Source organism: Carya illinoinensis, chromosome 7 (assembly GCF_018687715.1).
Source record: "Carya illinoinensis cultivar Pawnee chromosome 7, C.illinoinensisPawnee_v1, whole genome shotgun sequence".
NCBI lineage: Eukaryota > Viridiplantae > Streptophyta > Magnoliopsida > Fagales > Juglandaceae > Carya > Carya illinoinensis.
The window spans coordinates 27,500,081-27,521,445 of record NC_056758.1 but is presented as its reverse complement, the minus strand read 5'-3'; the positions used below and the strand labels follow the sequence as shown (position 1 = coordinate 27,521,445).

General features: G+C 38.1%; 1 protein-coding gene across 1 annotated transcript; it reads left to right on the top strand.

Moving 5' to 3' along the window:
- Window positions 1-1,595: 1,595 nt before the first annotated feature.
- Window positions 1,596-4,866, top strand: LOC122314983 (probable LRR receptor-like serine/threonine-protein kinase RKF3). The gene has a single exon (XM_043130648.1). The coding sequence runs from the start codon at window positions 1,804-1,806 to the stop codon at window positions 3,649-3,651; it is 1,848 nt and encodes a 615-aa protein (XP_042986582.1). The 5' UTR covers window positions 1,596-1,803; the 3' UTR covers window positions 3,652-4,866.
- The last annotated feature ends 16,499 nt before the right edge of the window (window positions 4,867-21,365 follow it).

Here is a 21,365-nt window from a genome sequence, read left to right as displayed (position 1 = left end):
AATCGAACTCAATTCAATCTCAACCGAACAACTATCTAAAAACATATGAATTTTGTTACATATAAGTAAAGTTGCGTACTAATCTGCATACTAATACTGATTCATTCATACTTAAAATTTAAATTAATACTATTTTTAATAAAATTTACTTTTTGACCAATCACATCAAATTAATGCATAGATCAGTACATAATTATACTTGCAATTATATTTTTTCAAAACGTATATACATATAAACTAGTTTAAGCATTCGTACGGACCGATTCATTTAAGGTTTACTGACATCATCAGTGCTATCTAAAAGTCATTAGGCATCAATAGGGAATAATTAGAGTTATTTTTGTTTTTTATCATATTTAATCCAAAGCGATCGAGTACCAATTCAATTCTCACGTTTTAAACACCAAGAACGGTTTTTCAACAAATCAACGTTAGCATCCTCTTGACGTAAAGTGATCAAAGACTAATAGCAGTTAGGAGTTGAAATTGACAATCGGCTGCCGTTTATTCAAAATGACTTCTGTAGAGATATGCATAGACTTTTCAACTCTATTAACACTAATTATTATTATTATCATCTTAGAGAAAAGTTTAATTTTGACGACCTAGCTGGCAACTTGAAGCTTCCCATGATACTACTTTCGTGGAAAGTATTAAAGAGTTTTCCTTAAAAATCACTATTGCCTGCCATTTTCCGAATAAAACTCATTTTAATAATAGAGCAATGCTACATAATCTCTTAACTTCCATATATCATTTTTTTTTTAAATTTTTTAAATTTTTAAATATTTTTTTTGAGTTTATTCTTTTTAAATTAATTTAGTTATTCTATTCATTATTCATATATTAAATATTTAATAAAAGAAAAAAATAATAAAAATTAAAACAAATATGATATGTGGAAATTGTGTGAATAGTAAGAAGTTGAGCAGAATTTTTCTTAATAATATATCTAACACTATTTAAATCCAACTACTAAGCCCATTATCACTTTGAAAGATAAAAGAATGTTTCTGCTTATCATTTTATAATAAATATATAACGTATAGATAATAAGTAAAATAATTTAATTAATTTAATAAAAATAAAATAAAATAATAAAAAATAAAATATAATATTAAAATATATAAAATATACAGTGTGGAATGAATATCATCCTCCAAAACTAAAGAAAATTGTAAAAAAAAAAAATATCCAAAACTTTTTGGCGTTGCTGTACGGATCTGTAATAAAAAATAAAAAGTAATATTAAAATATATAAAATATATGATAAAAAAGGGAAGAATTATGATTGTAAGAAGAAAAATGATAAACATACTTTATTTTATAATTTTCACAATACTTTAGGTAATAATGTTTTTAAATTAATAATATTTTTGTAAATATTTTATAAAAGTATATTATTTTATAAAAATATTTTTATTTTATAATATATGCTGGAAAATATATTGTGAGATGTATGATGCATTACGCTCGTCAGAAATGACCCAATATTGAAGTGAAATCTAGTTAGAATATTTGTTTGGAAGAAAGGAAATCTGAACAACTTTGACCAGTGGACGTGAATTATCTTTTCTGGTGTGCGTTTTGGTCTCTTGCGTCCCGAGTTGTGTCTTCTAGGAAACTGCTGCCACTGCCCCCTCTCCTTCTCTCCTCTTCATTTCATAATTACTTTCTTCTCAAAGTCTGAAGCAAGCATTCGAGACTGTCAAACTGGCTGGCTTGACCAAAGCATCACACTTCTACTCTAATCACCTCGAAAGCAAAAACTCCATAGCCAATAATATCTAAGTCCAAAAATCCATGGTCCTCTTCCGTTTCTTCGTTGTGGCCATGGCTTTGGCTTTAGTCCTACCCTCCCCGACCCTTCCCCAACAAAACAACTCCGATGCGTGCCCTCTCGACTTCGGCGTCCTCCAAGTGCTCATCCAAGACTCCAACCACCCTAAAGTGGACCCCGCCATCAAGTGCCAGTACATCAGCCAGGGCCTCCGACTTCTCCAGTCCCGTTACCTCCAGCGCACCAACTCGTTCCTCCCCCCACTCAACTCGTCCGATTCATGCTGGTCCGCTTACCAAGCTCTCATCGACAACCTCAGATCCTCCTGCGGCTTCCAGACCGACTGGATCTCCAGGGGCTGCATGAATATCACCACTAGGGCCCAGTTCGAGGACATTGTCTCCCCGCAAACCCTGGACAACGTCGTCACCTACTGCAACCAGTCCCTCGAGAACAGCTCCCCCTGCGCCTCCTGCACCACCAGTCTTTCCACCCTTCAGGCCTCGTACCTGACCGGGCCCTCCGTCGACAATGTCTCTGACTGCACGGCATACGCCTCGATTTACGCGGCTGCATTCGCCAATCTGTACGGGCCTACAGATACAGGAACTGCCAAGTGTCTCTTCTCGCTCGATTATACGTCCTCGCGCTCCAAAAGTAATCGGCGGAAGGTAATCTTGGTTGTCTTGATTGCTTGCGGTGTCGGAAGTTTACTCCTGACTGGTGGGGGTTGGTTTTTGTGTCGAATAAGAAGAAGAAGAAGAAAAAATGAGGGATTGATCATGACCATGAAGAATAGAGGACAGGTCGGTAAAATTGAAATGGGATTGGGTTCTGAGCTGGAGTCGATCCATGATGGTACTACTTTATTGACGTTCACATTCGAAGACATCAAGAAAGCGACCAAAAATTTTTCTACGGACAGTATAATTGGTAGAGGAGGTTATGGGAATGTGTACAAGGGCACGTTGTCAGACGGGTCCGAGGTTGCATTGAAGAGGTTCAAGAATTGTTCTGCTGCAGGGGATGCGACTTTCGCGCATGAGGTTGAGGTTATTGCGAGTGTTAGGCATGTCAACCTTGTTGCTTTGAGAGGGTACTGTACCGCCACAACTCCATTTGAGGGTCACCAGAGAATCATCGTGTGCGATCTGATGAAGAACGGGAGTCTTCATGACCATTTGTTTGGTCCTTTGGAGAAGAAGCTAAGTTGGCCGATGAGGCAGAAGATCGCCTTGGGGACAGCAAGGGGATTGGCTTATCTGCATTACGGGGCTCAACCGGGGATTATACATAGGGACATCAAAACTAGTAACATACTTTTGGATGAGAGGTTTGAGGCCAAGGTGGCAGATTTTGGCCTTGCAAAGTTCACGCCGGAGGGAATGACGCATATGAGCACAAGGGTGGCGGGGACAATGGGATATGTTGCTCCTGAGTATGCCTTGTATGGTCAGTTGACAGAGAGAAGTGATGTGTATAGTTTTGGGGTTGTGCTTCTGGAGCTTTTGAGTGGAAAGAAGGCTCTCATTGGCAGCAATGAGGGCCGGCCCTCACTTGTGACAGATTGGGCATGGTCATTGGTGAGGAAAGGGAGAACTTTAGATGTAATTGAAAGTGAAATGCCGGAGCAAGGTGTGCCGGAGGTTCTAGAGAAGTATGTCCTGATTGCAGTGCTGTGCTCTCATCCACAGTTATATGCTAGGCCTACAATGGATGAGGTTGTGAAAATGTTGGAAACAGACCTTTCAGTTCCCTCAATCCCAGAAAGACCGATTCCTCTAGTAGCTGAGCTTGACGATATTGAGGGATCTGCGAGTAGCAGCGGCTCAGAGCACTCTAAATGGCTCATGTATAATATAAAAATGTGAAATATTTAGAGAATTGTTTATAAAATGAGCTCCACTAGATTATGTAAAAGAGTTTGTAAAATACAAATTGCTATAGTAATCCGCTACATCTAACCATAGGTGGGGGCCTGGCTGGACTATGTCTCAAGGGATTCTGTCACAACCCCCAGGAGAATGGTTCGGGACCACACCTCGAAACGACTTATGGAGGGTCAGGACAGTCACATGGCTAGCCTACTTGTAGGCCTTGACTCAGACCATGACACGCAGAGGGCAACCATGGAGGCTACTGGCCACACGAAGACTATGTGTGCAGGCTTGCATGTGCCCTTGAGCGTGCACCTGCGCCCATGCATGTGTGCCCCATCTCCACTTAGCGAGGCTAGTGGCGTGCCCTCATAGGCATGCCATCCAGGGCACGACGCTAGCCCGTGCCTTGCAGGCAAGGCTAGTAGCATGCCCTCATAGGCACGCCATCCAGCATATGGCTTCAGCTCGTGCCTTGCAGGCAAGGCTAGTGGCATGCCAGCCAGCGCAAGGCTCCAGCCCGTGCCTTGCAGCCCCATAACCCAGATTGTTAGCTTGGGCCATGCATGCCCATCCCCCAGGCCACCAGCCCGGGCCATGCAGGACCACTACCTAAGCCATTTGATTGGGCAGCACAGCAGCAGCACGGCATCACCCTGTGCCCACTATCAGGCCTAGGCTTAGCACCATGCCATACCCATCATCAGTAGGCGATGCATAGCGCTATGTCGTGCCTACCACCAGACCAACGCATGGCACCATGCCATGCCATGTAGCGAGCCACGAACCATACCATAACTAGCCTAACCGTGGACTGTGCACCGCCATAGCCCACCATGGGCCATGTATGTGACAACTATCATGGGCTAAATTATTTATTTTATTATTTTTATTTATTTTATTTAAAGACTTGTCAATTATTATTTCATTTGCTTTATTTATTTATTTTAATTTGCTCAGGGACCTTTTGGGGGTTTCCACTTTGTAAATTCTATAAATAGGACTCTTAGACATTTCATTAGGATTTTTTGTCATTTTGAACATTGAGTGGCCGGCCATAGGCTTGAGAGTTATTCAATGTCGGTGCTTCTTGCATTTGGGCTCTTTTTGGGTGCAATTAGTGAATCCCCAAGGAGAGAATCATGCCTTGCAATTTGAAAATAGGTGTGATTCGATTTATCCTTCAATATATTTGAGGTTTCATTTTAATTCTTTGTGCAATTCGTGAATCAAAGATTATTTGGTTCATTTGTTCTTTATTTTATGTTTTTGTTGATTGATTGGAGTGGAGAGGCCAAATCCTTCATTGAGATTTCGATTTGTGTGGTGGATTGCAAGATTTCATGTATTTATGTGTTTTCTCACATGTTCATGATATTTCCTTGAAGTTTCTTGACGATGCCCATCTCCTAAACACATATTTCGGCCAGCCTATACCATTGACTTTCACACCACCTTCAATTTCTATAAACCACAAAACCCTAGACCCACATCAAATCCTACACGCCACCTATCAATTCCCATAACCAAACAAGACCAAAAACACCCTAGATCTCACTTGAAGAATTTGGCCATAGCTTCCTTGGCTTGGTCGAAACCCTAGATCCTATTTTCTTTCATCCCAATTTTCCATAATTTGTGTGATTGGTCAAGAGTCCTTGATTGACTCACTCAAATTTTATTTTCCCACCAAAACACATCAACCTTATCCATCCCACTCATTTTCGGCCAGCCCTTGTCAATCTAGATCTTAAGATCTCAATTCCTACATTTTAGGAATTACACAATTCCTATCTTTTAGGATTTCCACAAGCCACCCACTACAAAAAGAAGAAGAAGAAGCAAAATTGGTGGCATTTATATCTGCGGTGTTTGTTTATGCGTTGGTAGATATATAAATTTACTAGCGTTTAATGTTTCCACTGGTAAATTAATATATAGGTTTGGCAGCATTTATAACAACGCCACCAAGATAGCAATTATGCGCAGGGAAATTAGTAGTTTCCCGGTATTTATATTATTGCGCTGGTAATAATATATATTTTTGGCGGCGTTTAAACAAACGCCAATACTTTATTAATTATACGTTGTTATATTAATCGTATTTGTTGGCGTTTTTAATATACCGCCGGTAATAATATATAGTATCAGCGGCGTTTTGCAAAACGCCGACAATTGATAGAATTTACGTTGATAAAGTATTGAGTTTTTTGGCGCTTATATCGTTTGAACAAATGCCGGCTAGTGATTAATTTTACGTTGGTAAATAAGTAGTTTTCTGGCGTTTATAATGTTATGCAAGTAATAATTATATAGCGTTGGTGGGGTTTACCAAATGTTGAAAATTGATCAATGAAACGGCTATAATTGATAAATGCGTCGAAGTATATATTGTGACACTGGTAATAATATATAGCGTCAGCGATGAAGGCTATTATAAATTTATTGATAGTAAAATAAATAATAAAAATAATAAAAAAAATGATTTAAATGATACGAAAATATCCACAAAATCTTAGTTAAATTTCTAGGATGCTCTACCTGTAAATGCCATATATTGCATTCATGTTCTAGAAGGAGGGAAGTTCAATAGAATTAAAGAAAAGAGTTCGTGTGTCGAGTTCTTAATGTGACGCTGTTTAATTTCTTTCCTTTAATATTTAATAAGTAATGTACAATACAGTAATGTAAGTATTGTGCATTCCTTTTAAAAATTGTGCAAGTGTCGTACAATATTCTTTTTGAAAAAAATAGTCTATTATTAAAAATTTAATCTTTTAATTTAGATATCATATTTATTCTTTTTTTAAAAAGAATGTCGCGTTTGCGAACTTTATAACAAAATATGTTAAAAACATCATACTAAGATTCACAACTTCCAAAAAGAGTAGTAAAACTAATGCATAATCTAGCACTTATCCTTTTATAATCCGTCCTAATTCCAATTTAGCAAAACAAAGCAAACGTCGATATATGGCATAACCATAAATATAGTCTTAATTAAGAAAAGTTGCAAATACCATTAAACAGAGCAAACGTTGATATATGAAAAATACCATAAATATAGTCTCAATTATGGTCTAACTTATAATCCTGACCCTCAATCATTGTCCTCATCGTTCTCTTCCTCTTCTTCATCTTCCTCTTTAGCATTTTCCTCTTCTTCATCTTTCTCTTCCTCTTCATTCTCATTTTGATTTTGTCCTGAAGCCTGAATATAAATTCAAATGAGGGTCCAAAAATTCCAAAATAAGGTTGACTGATATCAACTAAATATATGTGGGGTGCTCACCTGTGCGTGCACGAATGTGTTTACTAAGTTCCACAATTCAGTTAATTCGTTCCGCATTTCATCAAACTCTTCCTTTGATATACCATCTTCTTGGTTTGAAGTTGGTAGTGAATGTTGACAAGTTTACCTTGTAGGGGTTGACCCAAACCCGAAACTGCTCACACGTCCAGACCGTTCTAGGCCCATAACTTTCGAATAAATATCATCTGATTTTCAAGTCATGGTTCATCTAGACCCCATTTCTATAGGATTTGTGTTCCGTGTTAAAAGTTCCTCCATCTCAACCTGTAATGGACAATAAAAAATACACATTATTCTCCATCTTATAAATCCATTAAATTTAGAAAGTAATAAATTTGAAAATAAACATACCACTTTCTTTCTTGTTTCATCATTATAGTGTGTACCATCCTTTTTCTTATGGATCTTGACAAACAACTAGGCTTGACTTGGCAATGCCCTAGTTGATTTTTTCTGCTTCCAATATTTTAAATTAAGCTCATATATCGAAAACAAAGAACTAACAAATATTTAACAGAACTAACAAATATTTAACAATAGATAAATATTACTTAAATAAATACCACTTCATGAGCATACTTTGCTAAACTTTTTGATCATCTGCTATGAACAATCACCTGCTTCTTACGACAATCCTTGTTTTTATTACATTTTGAATATAACATAACAAAGATGATGAGAATTATGAAAATAACTAGTTGGTTGACTTTATAAATCTATAACAAAAATGTGTGTGCTGTTACCATATATTCTGGATGGAACCAAAGATTGGCCAACTCTGCCAGTTGCTCTAAGTCCACTATATCGGGCCTTGCCCTTGCCACAACTTGTGCTGCAGAGGTGTCTTTTTCATTACGTAACTTTTTCTTCAACTCATGCTTGTAGTCTTTCCATTTCTTCCCCAAGTACTTTAGTATCCAATTTTTGAATACATCTAATTTGTCATCAGGAATTTTAAACTTGCCCTACAGTCAAAATAAATTTACACAAGTGTGTGAGTAGCTTTCTAATTTTTTTTTTTCAAAATATACCTATTAATTAATAATAATGTTTTAATATGATTTTATAAAAAATCATACATTTATAAGACCCCACGCTTCCTCCTTCACGGTTTTAGGTACTGACCTCCAATCTTTGTAAATTATTGGAACCAACTTATTACTTCTCGCTATCAGACCACCAAACCTTACCACCTTTGAGTCTTTCTTTTTTATAGGTTGACCAAGAGGATTGAGGTCCATTTCAATTCGCTTCCCTTCCGGAAGATTCCAAATGTCAGGAATCGAGTGCAATGGTCTCTTTACTCGATCACCATTACTATCTGCAAAAATGGATTTAGTTACATTGTTAGTATTTTGTAAATCTTCATTCATAGTTAAATAAATAATAAGTAAGAAAAGCAGAAACATACCTACGACGACGACAAAGCGATCTCCAATGTCAGAACACGAGTTGACATTTTCTACTTCTGAACTAGGTGCTATTGGTACAGATGTGCATGGCTCGGTCTCTTTGCTCATCTCTGTATGTGTGGATAGTTGTCCTCCCATTTGGCTAGATGTAGAAGGTTGGGTCTCTTGCTGTGAACATAATGATGGTCAAGAAGGACAATCTATAAAAGGTGATGACTCCACCATCCTATTAACGGAAAGGGGTGGCCCATCAACAAAGGGTAATGAATGAGCCGCCCTATCAGATTGTGTCTCACTATGGACAACTTGTAGTCTTGTAGATTGTCTTGGCAAGTGTGGTATGGTAGTTTTTGCCTTCTTTTTTGGACCCATGTACCTATACAAAAAAAAAAAACAGATTGCATATATGCAAATTAATAGAAATAATAATATTTTGAGCATGATATGAGATAGATTTATGTGTTAAGAGATATCATGTTTTTTTAAAAAAAAAAAAAAAACCTTAAAGAGAGGGTAGTCACATGTCCATTAGTAACATCCGCCCGAATTTATTAATAAACCCTCACTTGTGGCGGAGGAATACTGTAATAACAATTAAAGTACTTGGATTTTACAAAAAATATAGAACAAAATTAAAAACCCTAGGTACCAAAAAAACGCTATAGCAAAAACAATACCACTAAACAGGCCTATCTAAAAGAAAATTGATGTAAACAAGCCTATAGAAATATAAACGAAACCTCAACACTATTAGCGAGTTTCAATTGTCATTCCATCTATGTCATTTCGCGTTCACACAACATCGTCAATACCGGGTTCAATAGCTTCATCGTTGGAAGTGTTAATACAATATTCATTGACTAAATATTCATCCTCATTGTCGTCAGTCACTTCCTTTTCACCAGTGTTATACATGTCTCTTGGTTTTGTCTTAACGCGACAACCCAATTTGGGCATCTTTCATCTGCCACATAAAATACTTGAGATATTTGAGAAGATAAAATAAACGGATCATTAGTTATCCGATTACCAATGTGTCCTAGATGAGAAAAATTTACAATAGTAAAGCCAAACTCGTCCTTCTTGAACCTCTACCCTGAGCAACATCTGCCCAATCACAGTTGAATAATACATATCGAGACCCATCATAATATATAACCTCAATTATGCGTGTTAATTGGCCATACCAAGCATGGCCATCTTGATCAGTACACACACTAACACCACAATTATAAGTTTTCTTCCCATTTTCGTGATTCCTAGTGCGATATTTTGTGCCACTGATGACAATTCACTTAAATTCTTTGGCAACTCGCATGTGACCTTTAGAATGCATTACAACTTTGTGGCCCAATTTACTTCTTCCATTGTCATCCATTTTCATTACCTGAAAGGTATGATTATTAGCATTGATTAAAATGACAAAAACTAGCTACAGAGGCATAATAAATTAATATTGTGATACAATATTTAATGGGGGTGTAATCCATACATAGTCTTGGAAACAATTACAAAATTGGTCTTCGTGCCTCTTCTGTAATTCGTCATTCGATAAATGATTCCCATTAACTGTATTCCTCATTATTTCCAAGTGCATCTTATTATATGTTCACGACATCACAAATGTTTGTTACAATTACACAAATATAAATTAAATATAATTTAATTTGTATGTATCAAGCATTACAACTTACACGTAGAATTGATTGAAATCGTCAGAGTTGAAGAGAATATAGCGATGTGCTTGGCTCCACGATGTAAAATCGAGGCGAACGTCAACAACTTTCCCTTTAGAATCATCCGAGTTTCTAGATGGTCTATTGAAAACCATCCGAGCCGATTCTAAATAACGAGAACAAAACATTAATAATTCCTCCAGCAAATATCCTTCAGCAATGGAACTTTCTGGCGCAGCTTTGTAACACACATGAAACTTAAGTCGGTGTAGGTACCTACCACATAAATCATTAGATGGCTTTTATTATTTTTCAAAAAATACGTTCTTACTTTAATGGATTTATGTGTTTTTAATTCAATAACTATAGCATACCTTTCAACGGGATACATCCATCGATAATGAACCGGTCCTCTAAGCTTACATTCTGCAACTAAATGTATATTCAAGTGCATCATATCGTGAAAAATGATGGCGAAAATATCATTTCTAATTGGCACATAAGGTATTCTAGATTCCAATCAGTCCAAATCTTTAAGCCGCAACGTTTTGGAACAAATTCTCCTGAAGAATCCAGATAGCTCAATTAATGTTTCTATTATCTTCTTAGGTAATGACCCACGTATTGCAATTGGCAGGAGCTGTTGCATCAGTATATGACAATCATGACTCTTCATGCCCACTATAGTATGGTGTTGAAGTTTGACACAACATAAAACATTTGAAGAATAACCGTCCGATACTTTTACATTTCTTATAATCTTCAACAGGTCTTCTTTTTCTTTGTTACTCATTGTGAAAATAGCAAGAGGCAAATATGTTTTGTTTGCATCTGTTATAATCGGATGAAGTTGTGGTCTCAAACCCATCTCTTGTAAGTCAAGGCGTGCCTTTATGCCATCTTTTGATTTTGTATCAATATTTAACAATGTGCCAACAATATTATCCAATTTTTTTCAATGTGCATCACATCAATTATGACGCAATAAATTATCTTTCCAGTAAGGTAAACTGAAGAAAATACTACATTTCTTTCATGTGTGTTCCTTAACATTAGTCGATGCCATAACTCTTTTTCTTTTACGATCTGTTCTATTATTGCAATTTAAATCATCTAATTGTTTCAAGATTTCATTAGGTGTTGGCATAATAGGTGAATGATCAATTTCTCGTATACCATCAAATATTTTTGCCATCATTCTCCACCTATGATCACTTGGCAAGAATCGTCTATGCCCCATATAGGAAAACTTTTTTCCATGTTTCAACCATCTAAATCGTGTGTTACCCATACAAATAGGACATGCTAAAAGACCTTTTGTACTCCACCCAGACAAATCACCGTACGCAGGAAAATCATTTATTGTCCACATTAAAGCTACGTGCATTGTAAACATCTCTCTAGAGCAAATATCACAGGTTGGTGCTCCAACCTCCCATAATTCCTTTAATTATGATATTAGAGGCTCTAAGTATACATCTATATTTATTGAAGGTGATGATGGTCCTGGTATAATCAACGATAGCATGAAACTTGATCTTTTCATGCACATCCAAGGAGGTAAATTGTAAGGTACCAACATAACCGGCCAAGTACTATAAGAAATGCTCATATTCCCAAAAGGATTAAAGTCATTTGCAAATAAACCACACCTAACATTGCGGGGTCAGAGGCAAAATCATCATGTTGTGTATCAAACGTCTTCCAAGCCATGCCATCTGCTAGATGCCTTAATACCCCATCATTTGTGTGGCTCATAGCATGCCATTTCATCTGTGAAGAAGTCTTCGATGACATAAAAAGCTTTTGCAACCTTGTTTTCAACGGAAACCACCGTAATATTTTAGTTGGAATTTTTTTTACCTTTTTTAGACCTATCATCCATAGACTCCTTTTGCTTCCACTTTGATGCTCTACATACCACGCATGTTTCCATATTCTCATTGTCCTTCCAAAATAACATACAACTATTCGGACATACTAAGATTTCTCGTATCCAAGACCTAACTCATTCATATACTTCTTTGCCTCGTATGCATTTTTAGGCAATGATGCTCCTGGTGGGAGCAACTCATTCACAAATTCAAACAGTTATGTGAATATGCTATTACTCAATCCACTCAAACACTTCATATTCCAGAGACGTACGATAGCACTAAACTTAGTATGTTTTGTACACCCTTCATATAATGGCTCATCAGCATCTTTCAACATATTGTAAAATTTATTAACTCTTTCGCTAGAACCTTGTCGATTTTCATTTTGCACTCTAGCCTCTCCAGCATCCACACCTATTTCAGGCCCATCCTCAACTATTTCAGGATCAAACATGGGAAAAACGTCATGTAACATGGTTGTCATCCCACTAGAGCCTTCATTTATTTGCTCATTATTATTTTGGGCATAAGTAGCATGGTAAGATGCCCCCCCTATTCTCTCCCCATGAGCATGCCAAATGGTATAACCTTGAGAAATTTCATAGTTAATCAACTGATCATATACCATGTTGGGGATGAACATATTTCATAATCCACATTTTCTACATGGGCAACAAATCGATGAATTTGTAGCACAATTCTCGCACACAAACTTCAAAAACTCATTGACACCATCGACATACTCTTTTGTATGTCGAGGTTTTTTCATCCAACTTTTGTTCATAGCTTAACTATATTTTAAATATGAAAATAGAAACTTAAAACATAATATGGAAAACTTAAAACTTAAAACTATATTTTAAATGTGAAAACAGAATCCTATGAGAATGCAAGATCATCAATAACTTAAAACATAGTATGAAAAATAATTTAATTGTATGAGTAAAGCAAAATAAAGCTTAAATTTGCATATAACCAGTGTATGGGGGGCTATGCTAAGAAACCAACCACAGGAATAAACAAGCTAATAATGTAGAAGCCAATAAATATTAACACTATTACAACCACAAGAATAAACAAGCCAATAATGAAGAAGACATTAAATTTTAGCACTATTACCACCACAAGAATAAACAAGCCAATAATGTAGAAGCCATGTGCTTATAACTAGATGATTTTATTAAAGCATAGAGAAATCACTTACCTACATATTAGAAGGTTTAAAAAAATATAGTTAACTGAAATATAGAGAAATCACTTACCTAAAATACTGTGATGCCCCCAAATCCCCATGCACGGACACGGAGAAATCGAGACGTCTGGATGATGACATCACGGGTCATCATCCTATCGACTTGTGCCAAGTGTGTGTATAAGTGACGAATGTGCACGAGAAATATGCAGCGAAAAGCAAATCAATAACTAAGTACCAGAATTTTTCTTGTTTAATACAATGCTATTCAAAACATACATAAATAAATATTACAAAACAAAAATATAATTTAAAGAAAATACAAAGCATAACATTAGCATCCCGGAGGAGCCGCATCCTCGGGCTCAGCCTCCTCCTCCTCATCCTCGATCTCTGCACCAAAATCTACGGTACCAAAAATGGTGCCGCAGGTAAGTAAACTCCAAACACCACTAGATAAAAACATATAAAACTCAAACAATATGCATGAAACAAAAATCAATGCACATGCGCCGTAAAACATAATTTTTCCACGCACGCCAAAAACCCATTTGGCCCACAAAAACATATCCTTAAAACCAAGCCTCGCCATTATTCCAGATAATGGCCCAAACCACTATTTTCCCAGAAAATGGATCAAAAGCCTCGAAAACCAAACCTCGCCATTTTCCCAGAAAATGGCGCACATCCGAAAACCATAAAAACAATCCGGTTATGCATGCATCATGATCTCCCCTAGGGATCATCCGCACACCCTGGCTCTGTGCCACACCGCAGGTAACGACTACGCATGTGACACCTAAACGAGTGATGCCCAGACTCGCGCCCCGCGCGTACCTGGTCAGGCCATCCTCTAGTCCCCGCCACTCTAGGGACCACGGAGTCGACACGACAACGTTACCGTATCGTGTGATCCGGTCATCGCCCTGCGACAACCCAGGGGATGTCACTCAGTATTATCCACTCCCGAGTGACTAGAGGAGCTCCACCAAGATAATAACCCATCTCGGCTTGGGCTCGTGAGACACACGCACCCAAAAACCATTTACGCCAATAAAACGGGATTTTCTCGATTAAAACAAAAAACACATAAACACAATATGCAACTCACGTCTCATGGCTCAAATAATCAAGCAATTGCACACAAGCAAAAACCAAGCACTCCGTCCTCGATCCATCCGACCCCCGAACTCCTCGGACTCAGTCCGGAATCAGCCAACCAACAACAATTAATTATTGAAAGAGCAAAATATATTTAAATCTAAAAGTAGGGTTTGGAAAATACTTACAGCGCTATATGGTATTTTTAGAAAACGCGCGGCGTTGCAAACGGCGGAAGGAAAGCAACGTAACAGTGAAAATTCACTGTGGCCGTGGGTTGTAAAATACCCACTTTTGAACGGGGACAAACCAAGGCTCAGGATTGATAGGGAAGGGTCTAAGTATGTTTATGAAGCTAATGGAAGTGAAGTTTGGCTGTGGGTGGCGGCGGAAACGGCGGAGGAAGGTCGGATTTCCAAAAATGGAAAGCTAGCTCGTGGGAGCTATTCCGGTGGCTGTTAGAGGCCGGAAATGGGTGGGTTAGGACGGCAAGGAGCCGGTGATGAAGTGGTGAAGAGATGGTGGCCGGAGGTGGAGTGACGGCGGCGGATCGGAGCAAAATTCGTGAGGCTTGTTGGGCGTTTTTCGGCCAAACGGCGGCTCCGTTGGCAGTGAAAATTGGTGGGGTGGTTCACCGGAGGGAAGGGAAGATTTTGGTAGGAGTGGTGTGCCGCACGATGGCCGGCGGTGGTGGGTCTGGGCTGAAGATGGTTCCAGCGTGGGAGAGGAGAGAGAGAGAGAGGAATGGGGGGGTTTACGCGAGGGAGAGAAGGGAGGAAAAAGAAGAAGAAAAAAGAAAAAGAAAAAAAGAAAAAGAAAAGAAAAGAGAAAAAGAGAAAAAGGAAAAAGGGAAAAGAAAAGATGTAGGAAAGAAATGAGGTCCAATCCTCACTCCGGAAAGCAAAACAAATCCGCCGAAAACGAGATTAAAAACCCGTAAAACGACTAATTAAATAAAACGCAACATCAAATAGATAAAAACTAATTAAAATACATTAATTTAAAATAAATAAACTAATATATTAATTAAATTAAAAACAACCCTTCAGTGAAAATACACGTAAAAGCGGGTCATCACATCCTCCTCCCCTTAAAAAGAAATTTCGTCCTCGAAATTTGCAAGATCAACTACCAACTTAAAACAAGCCACATAAAATCACATAAATCAACTGTGACCAAGATTAAGAAACGTACCGTCTTTACTCAAACAAGTATGGGTATTGTTCCCTCATGTCCGCTACTCGCTCCCAAGAGAAGTCTTGAGCTAACGGATCTCCCCATGCCACCTTAACCAAATGTATCGTTTTGGACCTCAAATGTTGCTCCTTCCAATCCATGATCTACGACGAAACAACTTCATAAGTGAGATCCGGTTGTAACTGAATACTCTCTGGGTTGACAAAGCGTGGCTCTTGTTGTCCAAAGCTCTTCTTCAAGGACGATACGTGGAAGACATCATGAATATCCCCAAAATACTCTGGCAAAGCAACTCTATAGGCAATGGGCCCTACCTTTTCCAGAATCTGAAAAGGGCCGACATACCTCGGATCCAGTTTCCTCTTCTTACCAAAACGCTTAACACCCCTCATGGGAGAGACTTTGAGATAAACCCAATTACCTTCTTCAAAAGATAACTCTCTCCTCCTGGTATCGGCGTAGCTTTTCTGGCGACTTTGAGCTGCCGCCATTTTATCCCTGATGATCCAAACTTGGCTTTGCATCTCTTGAATTATTTCGGGTCCAATTATCCTACTCTCCCCGACTTCATCCCAACACAAGGGCGATATGCACTTCCTCCCATAAAGAGCTTCATAGGGAGCCATCTGAATGGTCGCATGGAAGCTGTTATTATATGCAAACTCTATGAGCGGCAAATTGTTTTTCCAACTCCCTTGAAATTCCATGACACATGCTCGCAACATGTCTTCAAGGGTCTGAATGGTGCGCTCCGATTGGCCGTTTGTCTGTGGGTGGTAAGCAGTACTGAACTTGAACTTAGTACCCAAAGCTGCCTGCAAACTCTTCCAGAACTGCGACGTGAACCTTGGGTCTCGATCCGACACTATACTCTTTGGTATGCCGTGTAGCCACACTATCTACTTGACATACAAGCGGGTCAACTTACCCAAGGAATCGATGTTATTAATAGGCAAGAAATGAGCACTCTTCGTTAACCGGTCAACAATCACCCAAACTAAATTTTTCCCACTAGGCGTCCTCGGCAAACCCACTACAAAGTCCATTGTGATGTCATCCCATTTCCACTCAGGAATAGGGAGGGGTTGGAGCATACCTGCGGGTCTTTGATGCTCGGCCTTCACTTGACGGCATGTGTGGCATTTCTCAAACATATAAGGCAATATCTCTCTTCATTCCATCCCACCAATAATTTTTCTTCAAGTCCCGGTACATCTTTGTACTGCCGGGATGAACTGAATAAGGGGCCGCATGAGCTTCTGCCATGATCCGCTCCTTGAATTCTGAATCTTTGGGGACCACTCTGTGATCTCGGAACCGAAGTATTCCATCTTTATCCATACCATAGTGCAACGGCCCTCGAGATTTTCTGACCCTTTTTCTGATATTCAGCAGCTTCAGATTCTTCCTCTGAAGAGTCTTCAATTCCTCAAAATCAGTTACCCGAATATCAAGAACTGAAGATAAAATCTCTTCTTGCTGTGAACTTTCAATAAGGAGCCTTCTCATCCCACAAAGCAAAGAATCCAATTTTGACGGCTCGACTTCATCTTCCAAGTGCGATTTTCGGCTCAAAGCATCAACAACTATATTGGCCTTCCCCGGATGGTACTTGATCTCACACTGGTAGTCACTGATTAGCTCTAGCCATCACCTCTGCCTCATGTTCAGATTTTTCTGGGAAAACAAATGCTTCAGGCTCTTGTGATCGGTGTATACCTCACATGCTTCCCTATACAAAAAGTGCCGTCAGATCTTGAGAGCAAAAACAATCACAGCCAATTCCAAATCGTACGTCGAATAATTCTTCTCATGGTCCTTTAGCTGACGAGATGCATAGGCAACAACCCGTCCTTCCTGCATAAGGACACAACCCAAACCAAACTTAGACGCATCACTGAAGATTACGAATGGCTTATGCGGTTCTAGAAGCGCTAACATTGGTGCCGTCGTCAACCTGTTCTTCAATTCTTGGAAGCTTCTCTCACACTTATCTAACCAAACAAATTCTGCATTCTTCCGAGTCAAAGCTGTGAGAGGTCCAGATAGGCGAGCAAATCCCTCCACAAATCTTCGGTAATATCTGGCAAGCCCCAAGAAACTCTGAATCTCGCGCACTGTAATCGGACGCAGCCATGATAAAATGGCTTCCACCTTACTAGGATCAACGGCCACTCCGTCTCGGGAAATCATATGCCCAAGAAATCTGACTTCCTCCAACCAGAATTCACACTTGCTGAACTTGGCGTAGAACTGGTGTTCTCTCAATTTCCCAAGTACCAGACGAAGGTGATACACATGCTCTTCAACATCTCGGGAATAAATCAGAATATCATCAATAAACACTACCACAAAGGAATCCAGATAAGGTCGAAATACTCGATTCATTAAATCCATGAAAGCAGCAGGGGCATTAGCTAACCCAAATGGCATCACCTTAAATTCATAATGCCCATACCTCGACCTGAAAGCAGTTTTAGGCACATCCTTGTCTCTGATCCTCAGCTGGTAGTATCCCGACCTCAAATCAATCTTCGAGAACACGGCTGCTCCTTGAAGCTGATCAAATAAATCGTCGATCCGCGGGAGAGGATATTTATTTTTGATGGTCACCTTGTTTAATTCTCGATAATCGATACACATATTGAGGGTTCCATCTTTCTTTTTAACAAACAAAACTGGCGCACCCCACGACGACGTACTAGGTTGAATAAATTCCTTATCTACCATCTCTTGCAACTGAGTCTTCAACTCTTTTAATTCAGCCGGTGCCATGCGATAAGGAGCTTTATGTACAGGAGCCGCTCCAGGTTCCAAGTCTATAACAAACTCCATTTCCCGAACTGGGGGTAGTCCGGGCAAGTCATCCACAAACACATCGGGAAATTCTTCCACAATTGGAATGTCTGTCAAAGACTTCTTCTCAGACGGCTTAGACACCATCTGAACTAAGAATGCATCCGCTCCCCATGCAATCTCTCTTCTTGCTTGAATTGCCGATATAATTACCGGCTTTTCTTTTAACTTACTCACCGCAAATTCCAGACAATCACCATCTGGAAGCTGAAAGGTAATTACCCGACTTCTGCAATTGATACTCGCAGAATATCGGTATAGCCAATCCATCCCGATGATGATATCAAAACCAAACAGCTTAAACACCACCAAATCAGTATCCAAGAACCTTCCATCAAAATTTAACGGGCATCCCAAAGCAATCTTGGAACACCACACCATTTCACCATCGGGTAAAGTCACTACCAATGACTTTGGCAAAAGTTCCGTGACCAAATTACACATCCGCGCAAACATGGAAGATACAAATTATTGCCCAGATGACTAACACAAGAGGGGGGGTGAATTGAGTTGTATTAAAAAAAATAACAATTATAAATCAAATATATAATATAAAATATAAACAAAATATGAAATAACAATAAATATAAAGAGTAAGGGTAAGAGAGAAGCAAACTCAGTATGTTAACGAGGTTCGGCCCCACTGCCTACGTCCTCGCCTCAAGCTACCCCTTGAGAATTCCCAAATTCACTATTCAACCTCCTTCAAGTGGAGATAGAAACCTATTACACCTTTGAACAACACCGCTACAAAGGATCCGTGTAGAACACCCTCTACACTTGCAATCACCTTATAAGTAGTGATTCAACTATTCCCCGTATAGAATACTTTCTACACGTACAAGGGTTATACACATCCTTTTTCTGATACAAAAATTGATAGTGGGTAGGTTATCAGAAAACACTCCTCAATGAGTGAAATAAGAACAATACAGCACAAACTATATCTCTCAAAATGAATAAGGATTAAGGCTCAATGCTTAGAGAAGAGAGAATGAAAGCTTTGAATGAATGTTGTATGCTCTGGATGTTATAAATGTGAAGTTCTCAAATGATCTATTTATAGGCATATGAGACTTCATATTCAAATTTAAAAAGATTCACATGTCAAAGACAACATCATTCACTTTTTCAAAAAATTCAAATAAAAGGTTCTTCTTTTTCAATTGTCAAAGACAACATCGATTCACTTTTTAAAAAATCAAACATAATCTTTTACTTTTGGCATATGACAAAATGAGCACACTAAAAAATTCAAACCTAATCTTTTACTTTTTGCATATGACAAAATGAACACACTTTACTTTTTAAAATTTTCAAACAAAATCATCTACCTTTTGTATAAGTCCAAAAAAAGTATCAATCACTTTTGAAAATATTCAAATAAAACATGCACATGTGAAAGATGACAATCAATCATCTTTAATATTTTCAAAGTTCAACCCTTTAATCAAGGCATGCACATGTAAAAGATGACAATCAATCATCTTTCAAAATTTTCAAATTTAATTTTCAAAAATATTCATGCAGATGTGAAAAATGTATTTTAATGCTTTATGATAAAATATTAATTTTGAGCATTAATCCTAATTTTGAATTTTGAAGAGATTTACAACATTACTCTATAATTTTAATGTGAACTTGTTCCCTTCTTGCTTATGCTTGTTTTCTTAATGTGCTTGACTCCATTGTGTAGATAACTTGAGCTTGAGACTTCTTTATTCTTTGAATTCATTTGTTATCATCAAAATCCATGTGTAAATATATAATTACACAAAACTTGAAATCTTGGGTTCAACAATCTTCCCATTTTTGATGATGACAAATACTTGATAAAACCTGAAAGCTGTATTAATACTTAAGCTACCCCTGAGAATGTGCGTTAGTTTTTCAAGCAAAAATATAAATATAATTCCAAGCATATATAATAAGTTTAGCAATTCAAACAATGTTAATGTTCTAGTCTAATACTTCTCCCCCTTTTGGCATCATTAAAAAGGATCCGCAACAAGTAAATGGATCTGAAGAAAACGGTGCGTTAGTAGACACTGTAAATAGTTAAAAAAATAAATAAATTTCATCCGTCCGTGAGCCGACAAGTGCGGCTGGAGATTTGAAAAAATCGCCTGATGTTGTTGACAAACGAGATTGAAGGCTCCGAGTTTCTAAAAAAATTATCATTTTCACTGATCGGGAAAAAATACATTGCTCTTTGACTTGGATGATAGCTTGTCTTGTTCTTTATGCTATCTCTATAAAATCAGTCCTGAAGTTCATCTAATCCGCATCAAGTTTTCTTCTCATCTCTATAACTCATCTGCATTCCTTCAACATTCTCGTTTTAAGCCTTCTATTCTTGTCTCAATGGCTCATTCTTCTATCATTTCTCTAGATCCATTCATGAGGCATCCTGCATCTCAACCTCCTGTCCTTTCTGCAGCTGCCATTGGTGCCATGTTGCAGCAGGAAAATAATAATCTGACTAATAAGTCAGATTCTGATGCTATTTATGACTTGATGAGTCTTGGGACTCGCTACTCTTCCTCTATTGTTGCTTTTTCTCAGCGGCTACAAGCCAAAAATCATGAAGTTGAAAAGCTCAAAGAACAAATTGTTGTACTTCAACGAATTGTTCAAGAGTCTCACACAAGGGAAGGAATCATTCGGCAGAAGAATAAACAGTTGAAATCTTTATTAGATTCTTCATTCCGCTTGCCGGTTCCCATGGATAAGAATGACATGATATTGTATGAAGAGAATGAGCGTCTCAAACATGAGGCTAAGAATCTCAAGTTTATGTAAAAGTATTTAAAAAATCTATCTCTATTTTTATTGATTCTCGTCTATCTTAGAGATATTTATAGCATGCATCATACCTATTTCTCTTCTGATCATACATAATCTATCTTCTGGTAAAGGCTTTGTGAAAATATCTGCTAACTGATCGTGTGTGTTTGTGAATTCTAATACTATATCGCCTTTCCGCACATGATCTCGAAGAAAATGATATCTTATTTCAATATGCTTAGTTCTAGAATGTTGTATTGGGTTCTTTGAAAGATTTATAACACTTGTATTATCACA